Here is a 15,336-nt window from a genome sequence, read left to right on the forward strand (position 1 = left end):
ATAAGGGGTAACACTGTTGTTTTTTATTCGTCGTCATGAAAAAAAACATAAGGGGTAACACTGTTGTTTTTTATTCGTCGTCATGAAAACAAACATAAGGGGTAACACTGTTGTTTTTTATTGGTCTTCATGAAAAAAAACATAAGGGGTAACACTGTTGTTGTTTTTTTGCCTTCATGAAAAAAAACATAAGGGGTAACACTGTTGTCTTTGTCAAATATAATATAAGTCGTTTTTTATTGGTCATCATGAAAGAAACATAAGGGATAACACCGTTGTTTTTTATTGGTCGTCATGAAAAAAAACATAGGGGGTAACACTGTTGTTTTTCTTTGGTCGTCATGAAAAAAACCACAAGGGGTAACACTGTCGTTTTTTATTGGTCGTCATGAAAAAAAACATAAGGGGTAACACTGTTGTTTTTTATTGGTCGTCATGAAAAAAACATAAGGGGTAACACTGTTTTCTTTGTCAAATATAATATAAGTCGTTTTTTATTGGTCGTCATGAAAGAAACATAAGGGGTGACACTGTCGTTTTTCTTTGGTCGTCATGAAAAAAACCATAAGGGGTAACACTGTTGTTTTTTATTGGTCGTCATGAAAAAAAACATAAGGGGTAACACTGTCGTTTTTATCAATTGAAACGTAAAGGGTAACACTTTACGTTTCCATCAGAGTATATCCTGACAAATAAAAATATGTTTTATTTGTCTTTGTCAAATAAAACATAAGGGGTAACACTGCTGTTTTTTATTGGTCGTCATGAAAAAAAACACAAGGGGTTACACTGGCGTTTTTTTATTGGTCGTCATGGAAAACACATAAGGGGTAACACTGTCGAAATGTGTCGAATAAAACATAGGGGGTAACACTGTCGTTTTTACCAAAGGAAACATGAGGGGTGACACTGTCGTTTTTCTTTGGTCGTCATGAAAAAAACCATAAGGGGTATACTATTGTATTTTATTGGTCGTCATGAAAAAAAACATAAGGGGTAACACTATCGTTTTTTATTGGTCGTCATGAAAAACACATAAGGGGTAACACTGTTGTCTTTGTCAAATAAAATATAAGGGGTAACACTGTCGTTTTTTATCAGTCGTCAAGAAAAAAACATAAGGGGTAACACTGTCGTTTTTTATTGGTCGTCATGAAAAAAAACATAAGGGAAATAATAGAAATACACACATACATTTTAATGTCATGTATATCCTCTTTATTGATGATTGATTATTGTGTATTGTCATCGCCTCGTGGTGCAGTGGAGTGTTCTCTGCCTAACCCACTGGAGACCGCGGCTCAATTTCTGTGGAAAACACAATATCTTTAATTTTAAACGTAATGCTATCATGTCATGAACAAAAAACATAAGGGGTAACACTGTCGTTTTGTCATTGTTCGTCATGAAAAAAAACATAAGGGGTAACACTGTCGTTTTTAATTGTTCGTCATGAAAAAAAACATAAGGGGTAACACTATTGTTTTTTATTGGTCGTCATGAAAAAAAACACAAGGGGTAACACTGTTGTTTTTTATTGGTCGTCATGAATAAAACACTGTTGTTTTTTATTGGTCGTCATGAAAAGATACATAAGGGGTAACTCTGTTGTTTTTTATTGGTCGTCATGAAAAAAAACAAAAGGGGTAACACTGTTGTCTTTGTCAAATTAAATATAAGGGGTAACACTGTCGTTTTTATCAAATGAAACCTAAAGGGTAACACTGTATAGAATAGAATAGAATAGAAATACACACACACACACACACACACACACACACACACACACACACACACACACACACACACACACACACACACACACACACACACACACACACACACACACACACACACACACACACACACACACACACACACACACACACACACACACACACACACACACACACACACACTCGGATGGATCCGACCGGGATTTCCGTTGCGATGGGTTTCCACCATCAGCGACTTATACAAAATACAAATTATGTAAAACAAAACCCCTCTTTCATTTTAAAATAATAGTATGCAAATATGTTGAATAGGCCTCCATCTTTGTTATACTTTTAAAATGTTCCTATATAGCCTATAGCTTACACACTGATATTTTAAATCAGGAATACGAAATGCGAAATGCGAAATGCATCCTGGGATATTTAACGGTCCCAAGTCCACACCATGGACATATTGGGCTAGCCCATGGACATATTATAAAATGGACAACGGATTCAAAAACGGCGCCTATTCATTCCTATGTAAACTTGGCTGAACCCTACTCGTTCGTTTTGCACACCTGCGTGCAATATCCGCCCTGATTATAAGGCCTTTGTCGCTACCTCTGGTGAACACCAGATGGAGGCATTCCTCATTCATTTAAATGAGTCAAATAAAGTAAAATGGCTCAAACATTATGGCCTGCCTGATGTTTCTTCCCTTCTCTCTAATTATTTTAGGAAAGTAAGGTTGATTATGAATAGGAATTATTGTTTTTTATTATTTATAGCTATGATCACTCTTCTAGTGGTTTACGACCAGGAGATATTGTTATTATTGATTATGGAGTTATTGTTCCTATTGATTATTCATAGCTGGATATTTTTCTTATTGATATTTATGGATGGAGTTATTGCTCTAATATATTATTTATAGCTGGAGTTATTGTTCTAATTTATTATGGCTGTCGGTGTAGTTCAAATTCCTAAAGTTCAATGAATAACACCACATGATCATAAGACAACATCTGTAACACAACATCTCAAATGAAGAGAGAGAGGGAGATCTTATAAACACATTTAATCTTCTGAGACGTGAACTTTCCACACAGTGGTACTCTTAATCAACCGTAACATTACACATTAAACCATGAGGGCGTCAGACCCGGCCAGGCAAGTGGAACTTCCCGGTGAAGCGCCCGTGGTTGTGGAGGTCCAAGGGGCTCAGAACCTTCCTGATGCCCAACATGTTGCCCTGGGCGACCTCGCGAAAGGTCCAGGGGTTCTGGTTGTTCTGCTCCTTCTCCTCCTGCGCTGCGTGCATGGCGGCCAGACTCTCCCGGCTCACCACCTGAAATACAACGCCGGTTACACACACCCGAAACACACCACTCCTTAACTACACCTGAAACACAGCACCCCCTTTACTACAGCACCCATTTACTACACCACCCCTGCCCTTTACTACACCCGAAACACACCACTCTTTTACTACACCTGAAACACAGCACCCCTTTACTACACCAGCTCGTTACTACACCCGAAACACACCACCCCTTTACTACAACTGAAAACACCCCCCCTTTACTACGCCCAAAAAAAACCAGCCCTTTACTACACCACCCTGTTGCTACTAGGGATACACCGAAATTAAAATTTTTGGGCGAAACCGAAACCGAATATACAAAAACAGTTGGCCGAAGGCCGAAACCGAATACCGAATGTGGCTATTAATGTTTTTCATTCATTTTGCTTTAATTTTTCACCATTTTTTTTGTCTTGCTTTTCTATAAAAAAAATCAATTACAAATATGATACAAAATATTTATTTAATACTGAACGTTTTCTAACATTCCAGCAGACATTATAGCAAGAATTTAAGAACAATGTACCTTTAAATAAATGAGTAAAACATTATTATTTTTTTTTATAAAAGAAAAAAAAATGTTCGGTGTATTATGTTCAGCCTTTATACTCCTTCGGCCGAAACCGAACATAATTTTTTGGGCCATTTTCGGCCGAAAATGTTCGGTGGCCGAATATTCGGTGCATTCCTAGTTGCTAAACCGGAAACACACCACCCCTTTACTACACCACCCTGTTGCTACACCCGAAACACACCACCCCTTTATGACACCTAAAAACACGACCCCTTTACTACACCTGAAAACACCCCCCCTTTAGACTAATAATAAGTTCATAGTAATAATGAGATTACGAAGTAATGATAAGGCTAAAAAGAGTTAATGGCAGCCCACTAATTCGCCTTTTAAGAAGGGAAAAGTAGTCCTATCACAGAACAGGGTGGTCCCGTGGACGGTGGCGCCTCACTCACCCTGGCTGGGAACGGCAGCTTCTTGGCCACTTCAACGAGGATGGGCTCCACCTCCCCCAGCTCTATCCGGCCCCCCACCTCCACGATGAGCCTCCCACAGCGCACGGGGGTGACGTAGTGGTCGATGGCGCCCTTGCCCCCGCCCATGCGCTGGCCCAGGCCTTTGCGGGTGATGGGCTTGTAGGGCGCGTTGATGCGCCACTTGGCGAAGGTGTTGCGGACGTCCATCTTGCGGTTGATGGTCAGACGGATCATCTCTATGTGACCCCAGTGGATGTATCCGCCTCCCAGGGCCTGGTGAACATCATGACCCAGTATATTGACCATTTATTTGATAAGACACAATAGTAAGTATTACAGAAGCGCTTGAGATTTAACATGGAATTAATAAGAAGGCAACATTTCAATTGAAAGAGAAATGCTAGCGCCCCAAGACACAGATTAAACTAGTTATTCATACACAGCTGTGCGGTGGACCTACCACGAAATAACTGAACCTACCACGATAGCGTAGCTTCCTACGGTGAAGGTGTTCGCTGCCTGGGCTGGACCCTGGATGTCTCTCAGCTTCTTCTTCTCCTTCTTGGCCTTCTTGAAGTTGGGAACCTTGTTGAGGAACTTCAGTTTGGGTTTGTCTGGCAGGACCACGTCTTCAGGGAGCAAAAAAACAGTTGTTAGAGAGAAGCTCTACACTCTGTAGCGATTCATACAGAACATTTTATATAAGGTCAGTAAAGATAAAACCTTTATTAATTGCAGAAAATGCAGGTATCATAGCAAGAACAGCAGTGAGAAGGAAAAACGGGGTAGGTAAAGGTACAAATATAAAGAAGAAAGAAATATAAATATAAAGTAAAACACTGAGCAGCTATATATGCCCTGGATCTCTGAAAGAGTGATTGAGTGAATATATAAACAGTGTCGATAAATATTAGTATGTTGTATGTTTATCAATAAATAATTTAAATAATCTCAGTCTAACAGTCTGTCTATGAATAGATATAGATGTACATATGTGGATATTATTGAATATATGAGTTAATTAAATATCATTCGACTTTATGGAAATGGAGGGCAATAATAGTTATACCTTGTTTTCAGTAATGTTACAGATTCAATAAGGTTATAGAATACAATTAAGTGTTGTTGAAGAGTTTTATTGGCTTTTGCAGACCAGATGATCCAAAGGATAGCCAATTTGGCAGATCTGTCTTATTGCTTTGAAGAGGACAGAGATGTAATTTGAACACATTGTCAATAAATATATTTTCGTCTTGATTGGGATTTTTGTTATGGACATTTCACCTGTTTCCTGACATTGGTAGGGACCTGTCCCTAGCGACCCGACGATCAAATACTCCTCTATTCTGACCCCTCTATACTTGTGATGTGTATGCATACAATGTTCAAGTAAGGAAATGTCCAATTATTAAATTAAACATAAAATTACCGCTGTAGTCTGGAGGGACGTCATAGGTTTTAATTCCAGCAAACAGGATTCTCATGTGACTCTGAATACAACCTGGAAGAAATAACAAGAGACGTTTCCAATTTTTTTTAATAAATAATTACTGATCAATCAGCATTGCACAGATACAGCTTTCTTACTCTATTCTATTTTTTAGGATCATTAAATACTATACTGGATATATTATACATGATATATTCCTACCTTGTAGTCCTTGCGACCGCCAGCAGCTGATGGAGTTCTTTAATATCGACACCATTGTTCACCTGAAATAAGCACGTCCTATAAACATGTAGTCCTCTATCATAGCATGTCAACTATGACACATAACATGCAACAAAGAGACTATATGAAAGATAAAGTTGATATTATTAAATCATGCTGAGGAAGGTCGCTGACTGTGCGCTGCCGACAAGAGTCCGCCTCGCTTCAAAGTACATCACAAACGTTCCGGCCATAAAGCTTCCCCCAGATTAATAACCTCAATGGCTCTAGTCCGTGTTGAATGAAACAGCGACACCCTCTGACTCCACCCTATACTGCACTGTCTCCTATGTTAACTAGGATAAAAGCTAATACTGGAACATAAATACTAGAATTTATGTACCCTTTCAAACAAGGATAATATATCGATAATATGTGTCTACAACTAGTAATATTACACAAAAAATCCATAAGAACTTTTGTAAACATGTATTTTTAGGATATATATTGTCCAACTTTTCAAAATCACCATAAAAAAATACCAGGATAACTTTGTGTGAGTGCAAACAGTAGTTTTCATCAAAGCCCCATGAGCAGTTTCCATGGCGACAGAGTTCAAAGTATTTTGAGTGTCAGAGTCAGGAGAGTTCAAAGTCTTGGTGTGTCTCCTCCTACGACAACGAGTCCTGCAGACGTCGTACGTTAGCCCTGGAGGTCAGTAGTAGGGGGTGCTATATCCCGTGGTACAGGAGGTCAAACTTGGGGATGTTCTGGGGGTCGATGGGACTCTTGATCATCATCTTGCCCCGCATTGCTCCTCTGTAGATGACCTCGATAAGGTCCAAGAAGTCCTCCTTGGTCTTGAAGCTGCCCACAAACTTAGTGTGATCTGGAGACCTGGAGAATCCCACCCAAAAAATATATAAAGCAGATTTTCAGTTCTAAGAAAAGGTCAAGAAACAAAACGGATAGAATCTACAATTTATATGACCACTCACCCATAATCCACCTTCATATGTTGTCCGTTGAAGAAGAAGACAGTGGAGGGGATGTAGCTGATGTCAAAGTATCGGGTGTAGACTGGGACTTTGTCCACATCCACGATGTATATGGACGCCATGTTGCTCAGGTTGTGAGCCGTTTTAGACAACTAGGAATGAGTGAAAGTGTGCAAACATGACATGAGTATGGGAGAAGAATAGTGGAGTGTATTAGGCGATTCCCAGCCGTAGGTTCCTGGGTTTGACTTCCAATGTGGTCCGCCTACCTTAAGGAATCCTAGAATGAATGTCCTAACCCTGACCTGCTCCTTAATGACCCGTCTCTCTGCTGTCTAACCCTGACCTGCTCCTTAATGACCTGTCTCTCTGTTGTCTAACCCAAGACTGACTAGTAAATATTAATTTTCTATACAGAGTTTGAGGAGGTGGGGGAACTCCAGTAAGTTCCTGATGAATTACTAAACAGTATATGATTTCCACTGATTTACAGGTTGTATTGATCAACAATAAATTGTGCATCATAATCATCATCCTCACAATCTCGTCCAGTTGAAGGCACGAGGAGTCTTCGTCTCTCCCGAACCTCAGCACCAGCACCTTCTCGGCGACTCCTTTGATCGCCCCGTCGACCTCCTCTTTACTCGACAACTTGGGCAGAAACAAACTCATGATACTTGGGAAAGAGCGGTAGGGACGAGTGGAGAATCATGGAGGGATGAGAAGAAGACACTCCTCCTTGTTTTGGTCGGAGACGGAAATACGTAACCTTCCCGACATGTGCTGCGCGTTGTAAGGTTATCCATGAAATAGTTCCGTTAAAAAATAGAGAATACAAATAAAAGCATACAAAATAAATGACTAAAAACACTTTCACAAATCTTAAAATAATAGGATAAAATATATATTTATAGAATTGGAAAAATTCTGGTCAATCATAGTTATATAAGACTTTCACCACGCTCGTACGGAACCTTTGTGACTTGTTTCCCGGTCACTGCGGCAAGATGGAATGTGACTCCAGTTGACAACGTGACCTCCTATCAATCGGTTCAACATTCGGATCTTGCGCTTACTCTTATTGTCATAAATAAAACCTGGCGTGGAACCAGGCTGGTGTGCGACGTTGGAAGAGATGTAAGGTTGTCTTCGTATCATTAATGATTATTAAAAGGATGTGTGGTTCATCTCTGTAGACGGGAGGAGAGCAGCCAATCAATGCCATTAGAAATGATGGGGCTATTCTCCCGACGGGTATCTGTTGAATTATGGAGGCTATGGAGTGTTTCTGGGACTCGACATTTTTCCATTGGGACCTTTCCCACTGGACAAGTCTGCTCTTCCCGCAGCTTCAGCTCTGGGCGTTACCTAAGGACAGATGCATCCCAGCCGGACCAGGGGGACAAAATAGATTTGGACTTGTGGAAGTCTGTGATGAGGTCCCAGACAGCAGTGGATGAAAGCATTGAGGAAGATAAAGAGCAGGTGAAGAAAGGGGACTCGACAGATTCTCCAAGTGGCTGCGTGCTGGCGGCGACTCGGGAGCTGGTCTCCATGTGGCGCCAGGCTGGGAAGCTGGTTCCAGACAAGATAACGGACGAGGATGTCAAGACGCTAGCAGAACTCACAACCAAGTCTTCCAAGAAGAAGTACCTAAAATTCCTAGCCATCCGGGAGGGCCACAAGAATAAAAGCAAGGAGAAGCAAGAGAAGAAGAGGGCCGAGAGGGAGCAGAGATTGGCCGAGTTCCCCGAGACCTTAGAAAACCGACCGCCCGTCAAGAACTCGTTCTTGATGCAGTACCGCGATCACTGGCTCGACCGTCTGCTGGGGTGGCGCGGCGCCCAGGCCATGAACTTTGGTCAGCCGCTAGTATTTGACATGAGCTACGAGGCGCACATGACCCCGCAGGAGTTGACGAACTCTGTGTCCCAGATGTTGGAGGTGGAAAGTTGCAACCGCCGGTCCTTGGACCCCTTCCATCTCCACCTCTGTAACCTGCAGCCAGAAGGGGGCTACCGGCAGCAGCTGGTCAAACGCTACGGCGAGGACGCCTGGGACCGCCTCCTCATCACAGAGACACCACAGCGCCATGTGGACGTGTTTCCTCAGGAACAGCTCGTCTACCTCACAGCTGACTCCCCCAACGTCCTACGGACCTTCGACCCGTCCAAGGTGTATGTGGTTGGTGCGATGGTGGACCGCTCAATCCAAACGGGACGGTCCTTTGCCACCGCTAAGCGGCTGCAGATGGCAACAGCGCGCCTCCCACTGGACCAGTTCCTCCGCTGGGAGATCGGGGCCAAGACCCTGACGCTGGACCAGATGATCCGCATCCTGCTGACCATCAAGGACACCGGCAGCTGGGAGCAGGCACTCGCCTTCGTCCCCAAGAGGAAACACGACGGGTTCTACCAGGAAAAAAGGCAGAGTGAACGGGGCGGAACCGCAGCCAGGGACCGTGGAGACAGATACCCCCAGAGGGACCAGAGAGAGCGTCAGGGTTCGGCTCGTGAGCCTTGGGGTGCTGGGAGAGGTGGTCAGGACCGGGGGGTAAGTGGCAAGGGGGTGGGGATGGCCTGGGAGAGAGAGTATAAACAGCCTGTTACCAGGATACGATCATCCCAGAACAGCACGTCAGAGGACAGAAGGAGGACCGACAAGACGCGGACACCGTGGTATCAGCAGGACTAAAGACCTCTAGAGTTGGTCTTAGACCTGGACATTATTGTTCCCAGTCTGTTCTACTGTCCCTCACTCTGTTCTAGAACGTATGTTCTATACTGAACTGAGGATGGACAAGGTCTTCTAGTTCTGAGCTTGTTGTGATCAGAATCCATTTTGAATAAAACAATCTATGCACTGCTGGGTGGAATTATAAATCCATCGTAGGAACATGTTATAAATGAAGCGCTATTTGAATATGAATGTAAAAGACAAGATAGAGTTTGAAAATGGTGTAGTATATCAAGGTAAATAGAGGATATAAAAGTATATAAACCTTGTTTATTGTGGTTTGAGACACAAATCAGATACTAATCATTGAGTAGAACATTAGCAGATCAAAGTATACAATACTGTTGGGGCAGGATCACTCAAATTAAGTTCCAATAAATTACCTGAAGACAAATCTCCATATGCATCATACAACACCTGGCCTAAACCAATATACACACAACTTTGAAATACGTTTGAAATGCAAATAAAACCGTCATAAATAAAAAATACTGCATAAACACACAAGCGACAGTGCCATGGTCGTCTGGAAGACTGTTTGAGATCCAAGTGGAGCTACAGGATCTCCGTCCTGACCTCCAAGAGAAGAAAAAGCGAACGAAAGAAATGCACACGCTCCTCATTATTAAAAATGTACTGGAAAAAAGGCAATACAAATATGTAGGATTAGCACATTCCTTTCACATTTGTATTGCCTTGCTGTGTTGATACGTTGTAAGTAATTTGAATATGACCAATTACATTTTATATGCTTTTTTATTTTTCCCTGGTAGGTAAAAGCGTTTTCAACTGAGTACTACGCTGCTAATTTGGGCCAGTTAAAAATAGACCAGCGATCTTGACCAGGATTGAAATAAAAAAGGATAACGCGTTTATAAAATTTAAATGACCATCATAGTAACATGATATTTACGGAGCTGACGAGTTGGTAAATAGGCCTCGGGACCGACTGCCTTTCCACACATCACCTAGTAAGACCATAGTTCCCAGAGTTCATTGCTGCATTCTGAATGTGGCATCTGGAATGAACTAGATCTGCTGGGGGGGCAGGGGACTAGAGCACGATGATGTCTCCTGAGCACCGCTCGCAGCAGTTAAACGTTATGTTCTCGTATCGTGTGTACGGATGGAACCTCCCGATGCTCTTCTGATTGGCCAGGAAGCTGGTTGGGGCGGAGTCAGAGAAGGAGGGCTCCTCTTCACTGTTTGGGGGGGAGACAGGGGCCAGAGTCTTCATCACCTAGGAGGAGGAGGAGAAACGGGATCAGTAATGGACCTACCATGTGGAGTTTATGTTTTGTGTTAACTTCATGGTGGACAGAGAAAAAGTTTCACTGTCAACAATGAAACGTCATCATACAATGATATATCATTGTGTGTCCTAGCTAAGAATTTAAAGAGGGTTTATTAGCAATATGTAGTCGACAGCCATGCTAATTTAAAACAGTGATTATATATCCCAACCATGGGAATCACAACCTTCTCTCTCCCCCCCAACCAGCCCTGCACCATTGTGCCTTGAGCAGCTTAACAAGGAACATCATAAATAGAGACAGAGTGAAACTGCTTTTGACGATAAGAAATTAGTATAAAGTTGCCAAAACAAAAAGGAAAACAGACAGAGAACTGGGCATTGATAAATATGCAGAGATACTACAGCAAAGTACTATCCTAAGATGACTATATAGCCTATATATCTAAGATGCGAGTCACTGGCATAAGGTTGTCAGTGGCTGTTGGTAGAAGGACTTGACAGCAACGCAACAATCGTAGACTACGTCATTGCTTTCAAAACTCTGTTTCCATGTCTACCCTGTCCAGACTAGAACGATAAAGATTATATACAGATCATAAATATATGCCAAATGACCTTCTCAGCCATCTTCTCGGCGGGTGTGTTGCAGATGTGAGCAGTGGTGCTCGCTCCGCCGCTGCTCTTCCCCACGTTGCCCAGCAGGTGGCCGCTGATGGCGTGGGCCAGCCTCTGGTTGGCCGAGGCCAGCTCGCCCACGGTGAGGCCCTGGGTGCTGGGGTAGTAGGTCTGCTGCCGGCCCCACTGCAGGGACACCATCAGCTCCTCCAGACACCTGGGTCACAACACCGTACGTTCAAAATATAGAACATACAAATAATGTACAAGACCTACCATAACATACTTTATAGAATAAAGAGAAATAATAAACACATTCAATGACAGATGGAGGCATGACAGAAGTAAAGCTAGAGGTATCGATAGTATGATAGAGGTAGGGATATAGAAGGAGGTCTGTAGGTACCCGTGTGTGAGCACCATGCCCCTGGAAAACTGGTCCCTCTCTGACAGCAGGTCCTGGATGGCGCCCTGCGCCTCTCGATTCTGACGCTGCAACGCTGCTCTGCTATTGGTCAGCTCGTCCGCCATCACCCTGAACCACACACAGCGCGCCACGCGGGTCATTGAACCAACAGCACACACACGTCACTTAAGTGAACTCTTTTGGTATATCATGGCCTTGAGCCTCTGAACCAATGAGAGACCTGGACGTAGGGATGATTGATTATGAAAAAAAAAAATCATAATCACGATTATTTTGTCAATATAGAAATCACGATTATTTTATTGATTATTTTTGAGTTTGAAAACATGAGGCATTCATCCAGCATTTCTCTCCCAAAAATCACTTTGCCTATGAGAACTTTAAAATATAGATGTATGGTTTCCAATTGATTAAATTAGTTTGGAGATCGTTTGACCCAGAAAATCAAATCAAAATGGTACTAATTGCACAGCCGTACCTGGAGGCCAGGAACTTGCTCCTCCATACGTCGCCCTGGATGCTCATCCTCTCCAGCTGCTCCGCTGTGCCCCTCAGAGCCCCCGTCAGCGCCTCGTTCTCCAGCACCAGGTGGTTCTTCTCCCGGGAAGCCCGCTCAAACTGGTACTGCAGGTCATCCCCTACAGACGCCACTAGGAGGCGCTTCAGCTCACGGTTCACCTGCAGAACATACAGAACACCATTAAGAGCTAGTTCGAGGTAGTTACAGATCAATGTGGTTAAAGTTAGAAGAGTAAGATGATTTAGTTTGTGGTAGTTAGTGATAATTATTTAGCACTAGTAAGGTAGGTAGTTAGTGTGTGGTTAGTCTTACAAATCCAAATTTAGATTAATATCTTAAGTCTGATGGCGGACAACTTCTTTTGCTCCATATTCTTCAACAAATCATGTTGTTGAAGACGGGGATCTGGCAAACACATTTTCGGGCTGCCACAGTGAACTCAGCCATAAACTATAAAAGAGTGTCTGTAAAGGTTTCAAAATCAAGACGACCAATGGAGAAAAACACTTTTTCAAAGCTCCTTCTGAAAGCTTCATTCACTCGTGTGATTGACTTTCCCCCCAGAAGTCCTGCTTTAACAAAGTAGGGTGTCTCGATCCCAGATGAGTGAGTGGAAGGAGGTTAGCACTAGTGAGTGCTGGTTACCTCAGTCTGTACTCTTAGCTGGTTAATCAGCCCCTCTTTCTCCTGCAGCAGGCGGCGCTCCGAGTTCTTCAGCTTCTCCTCGGCAGCACTGCGGTCGTCCACCGGAGGGGGGGGCGACGGGGAGCGTCGCTCCTCCGGCCCTTCTGGAGGCGGGGCCACGCGGCAGTTGCGGCTGATGGCGCTCCTGGGAACCAGAATCCTCACCACCTCCACCTCGGCGCACGCTGCCCGGCTCACCTGGCCCAGGTGGAGCACCCCGGGCGGGGGAGGGGCGGGCCGCAGGGAGCAGGCCGGCTTCAGGACGAGCGTCTCCAGGGGAGGGGGCGTGGCCACGCGCTCGGTGGGAACCTCCAGAAGGGCCGACTGCTTGTCCGTCTCCATGCCATCGCCTGGGCCTCGGACAAGGACATGGGCTCGACCTAGCGCCCCACACACACACACACACACACACACACACACACACACACACACACACACACACACACACACACACACACACACACACACACACACACACACACACACACACACACACACACACACACACACACACAATTAGAATTACCTGTCCTCAGCAAATTAACATTATGTTCTTTATCATAGCTACGTTCCGCTATCACAGCTTGAGTCTGTCCTTAATCATCGATACAGTCAGTCGTTAATCATCGCTACAGCCTGGGAATCATCACAGTCACAGTATGTATGTGAATGTCTAAATTAGTTCAATACTGAGTGAATTAACAACTGGATCCCCGGTTGATTAGAATTTCATTAGTTACTAGGGATAAAACCAAGCAATAATAACTGAAATCTAAAATGTAGTACACACCTCTCACACCCCCAGTCGTGGTCATGGTTACAGGGGTCAGTGGTCGGAGTTCCAAACGAGTTTCACCTACAATCAAGAATACAGAGAAACACATTCATATAAAAAAAATTGGTTTCAACATAATCCATGATCCATCTCTGAAAGACGCTTCATCAAAGACAGCCCTCCCGTTTAGCCTTTAAACGCTCACCCAACGTATCTAATCTGATCGTTACAGCAGACCAGCCACCTGATAATGCTCTGTAGTTTTTCCCTCCACTATCTGATGGAAATTACAATTACACTTCCTTCTCTGCTTATATATGAGGAATGGATCATTGTGTATTTTATTCAAAAAAATTGCTTATTGTGATGATTGCAGTTTATATTATTGGTTCTTCATTATCCATTATTTTCTATTATCTGTCTTTATATTTTTTATTATTATTATTTTTCTTTATTTATTTATCTTTTCTTGATGTGTCATTGACTCTTGTGGTTTCATGCAATGCATGTAAGCCAGTGCCTTCGGTTGCATGTTGTGCCATTTGTCACTTTTTGGGTACGCCCTGTTAATAAGACAGGTTTCCCTTTTGGGTCATGTGACATAAGTCGTCTCACCCATTGTTCTCAATGCCTGATGAAGATCCCTAGCGATCGAAACGTTGCCTGTTTGTAGATAAATCTACTTCTAGAGCATTAAAACAATGCTCTTTGGATGAGTATAGTTTAATGTTTGGTTTCAACATTAAACAATACTTTTAATAGAAAACCATGAAGTTGTCATAAGACACTAATCCGTTTCAATATAAAACGACACCGTTTAAATAGGAAAAAAAAAAGTTTTCGAAGAGTATCTGTAACCCATTCAGATTATTGGATAATTAAAACAATTTGACAAACTGTTTGATTAAAGGTTGAAGGGGGATTCAATGCATTGTAACAGATATATCTATGGACGTTTCATTGTCCAAGTCATTCATACAGTGTTGAGACAAATCACTGTTTGAGTCTCACTTTAAAAAGAGTAAAACATGCACTGTTACCAGACAGAGACGAGACAGAAAGAGAAAAGAGACAACAGTAAACACAAACGTAGTCATTTCTTTTGTGATGACTTTTGTGTTTTTAGCAACAAACACCATAGAGTCATAAATACCACCCTAGTGTTGTTAATTATCATATATTCATTCATTCGTTACATATCATTATCACATCATGTAATGTTAGCTCCATACAAACATCATAGTGTTGTAAATACCATCTATATGACATCACGTAGCTACCTACTATTATCATAGTTTTGAAAATGACATCATGCAGCTAGCTATTAATAACATAGTACAACATATTACGTGTAGTATAATCTTTACTTACCGACCAGAGGATTTTATTCCAGTAAACTTCTCTCTCTGTTTGATTCCATGTTATCCAGACCGGATATTGTTGGCTTCTGGCAGCTGGCTGCTGCCTCCTGGCTTCCGGCTTATTTTCAGTCGGAGGATCTAGGATCGGAGTCCGTTCTCAAACAACAGCCTCCCTGAAAGGGACAGGAGGTTGGTCCTCTGATCTGAGAACACGGGGCTGTCGGCAGTGTAACCTTAAAATGT

At 42.8% G+C, this 15,336-nt stretch overlaps 4 protein-coding genes across 4 annotated transcripts; 1 reads left to right on the forward strand and 3 right to left on the reverse strand.

Annotated features, from left to right (window-relative positions):
- Positions 1-2,661: 2,661 nt before the first annotated feature.
- Positions 2,662-5,962, reverse strand: mrpl16 (mitochondrial ribosomal protein L16). The gene is made up of 5 exons (XM_056608508.1): positions 5,723-5,962; positions 5,501-5,572; positions 4,552-4,700; positions 4,051-4,344; positions 2,662-3,066 (listed from the first exon to the last, which is right to left on the reverse strand). Exons 1-5 carry the CDS (start codon positions 5,775-5,777, stop codon positions 2,875-2,877), a joined length of 762 nt encoding a protein of 253 aa, XP_056464483.1. The 5' UTR covers positions 5,778-5,962; the 3' UTR covers positions 2,662-2,874.
- A 235-nt stretch (positions 5,963-6,197) lies between these two features.
- txnl4b (thioredoxin-like 4B) lies at positions 6,198-7,479 on the reverse strand. Its single transcript, XM_056608509.1, has 3 exons — positions 7,261-7,479; positions 6,721-6,872; positions 6,198-6,619 (listed from the first exon to the last, which is right to left on the reverse strand). The coding sequence occupies exons 1-3, from the start codon at positions 7,390-7,392 to the stop codon at positions 6,454-6,456; spliced, it is 450 nt and encodes a 149-aa protein (XP_056464484.1). The 5' UTR covers positions 7,393-7,479; the 3' UTR covers positions 6,198-6,453.
- Positions 7,480-7,718: 239 nt separating this feature from the next.
- trmt10c (tRNA methyltransferase 10C, mitochondrial RNase P subunit) lies at positions 7,719-11,326 on the forward strand. Its single transcript, XM_056607639.1, has one exon. The coding sequence runs from the start codon at positions 7,939-7,941 to the stop codon at positions 9,412-9,414; it is 1,476 nt and encodes a 491-aa protein (XP_056463614.1). The 5' UTR covers positions 7,719-7,938; the 3' UTR covers positions 9,415-11,326.
- blzf1 (basic leucine zipper nuclear factor 1) lies at positions 9,703-15,299 on the reverse strand. The gene is made up of 7 exons (XM_056607640.1): positions 15,104-15,299; positions 13,748-13,813; positions 12,919-13,337; positions 12,232-12,431; positions 11,733-11,861; positions 11,327-11,543; positions 9,703-10,696 (listed from the first exon to the last, which is right to left on the reverse strand). Exons 2-7 carry the CDS (start codon positions 13,770-13,772, stop codon positions 10,511-10,513), a joined length of 1,176 nt encoding a protein of 391 aa, XP_056463615.1. The 5' UTR covers positions 13,773-13,813; positions 15,104-15,299; the 3' UTR covers positions 9,703-10,510.
- Positions 15,300-15,336: the final 37 nt, after the last annotated feature.

The sequence above is a fragment of the Gadus chalcogrammus genome, chromosome 14, assembly GCF_026213295.1.
Source record: "Gadus chalcogrammus isolate NIFS_2021 chromosome 14, NIFS_Gcha_1.0, whole genome shotgun sequence".
NCBI classification, from domain to species: Eukaryota; Metazoa; Chordata; class Actinopteri; order Gadiformes; family Gadidae; genus Gadus; species Gadus chalcogrammus.

Coding starts and splice junctions, on each gene's coding strand:
- blzf1 (XM_056607640.1), bottom strand. CDS start 13,772: ATGACCACGACTGGGGGTGTGAGAG. Junction 13,338..13,747: donor CACGACTGGGGGTGTGAGAG/GTGTGTACTACA, acceptor GTGGGGCGCTAG/GTCGAGCCCATGTCCTTGTC. Junction 10,697..11,326: donor CCGAGAAGATGGCTGAGAAG/GTCATTTGGCAT, acceptor TCCTCCTCCTAG/GTGATGAAGACTCTGGCCCC.
- txnl4b (XM_056608509.1), bottom strand. CDS start 7,392: ATGAGTTTGTTTCTGCCCAAGTTGTCGAGTAAAGAGGAGGTCGACGGG. Junction 6,873..7,260: donor GCCTTCAACTGGACGAGATT/GTGAGGATGATG, acceptor ACTCATTCCTAG/TTGTCTAAAACGGCTCACAA. Junction 6,620..6,720: donor CATATGAAGGTGGATTATGG/GTGAGTGGTCAT, acceptor GGGATTCTCCAG/GTCTCCAGATCACACTAAGT.
- trmt10c (XM_056607639.1), top strand. CDS start 7,939: ATGCCATTAGAAATGATGGGGCTATTCTCCCGACGGGTATCTGTTGAA.
- mrpl16 (XM_056608508.1), bottom strand. CDS start 5,777: ATGGTGTCGATATTAAAGAACTCCATCAGCTGCTGGCGGTCGCAAGGA. Junction 4,345..4,551: donor TAGGAAGCTACGCTATCGTG/GTAGGTTCAGTT, acceptor GATGTTCACCAG/GCCCTGGGAGGCGGATACAT. Junction 3,067..4,050: donor AGCTGCCGTTCCCAGCCAGG/GTGAGTGAGGCG, acceptor GTTGTATTTCAG/GTGGTGAGCCGGGAGAGTCT.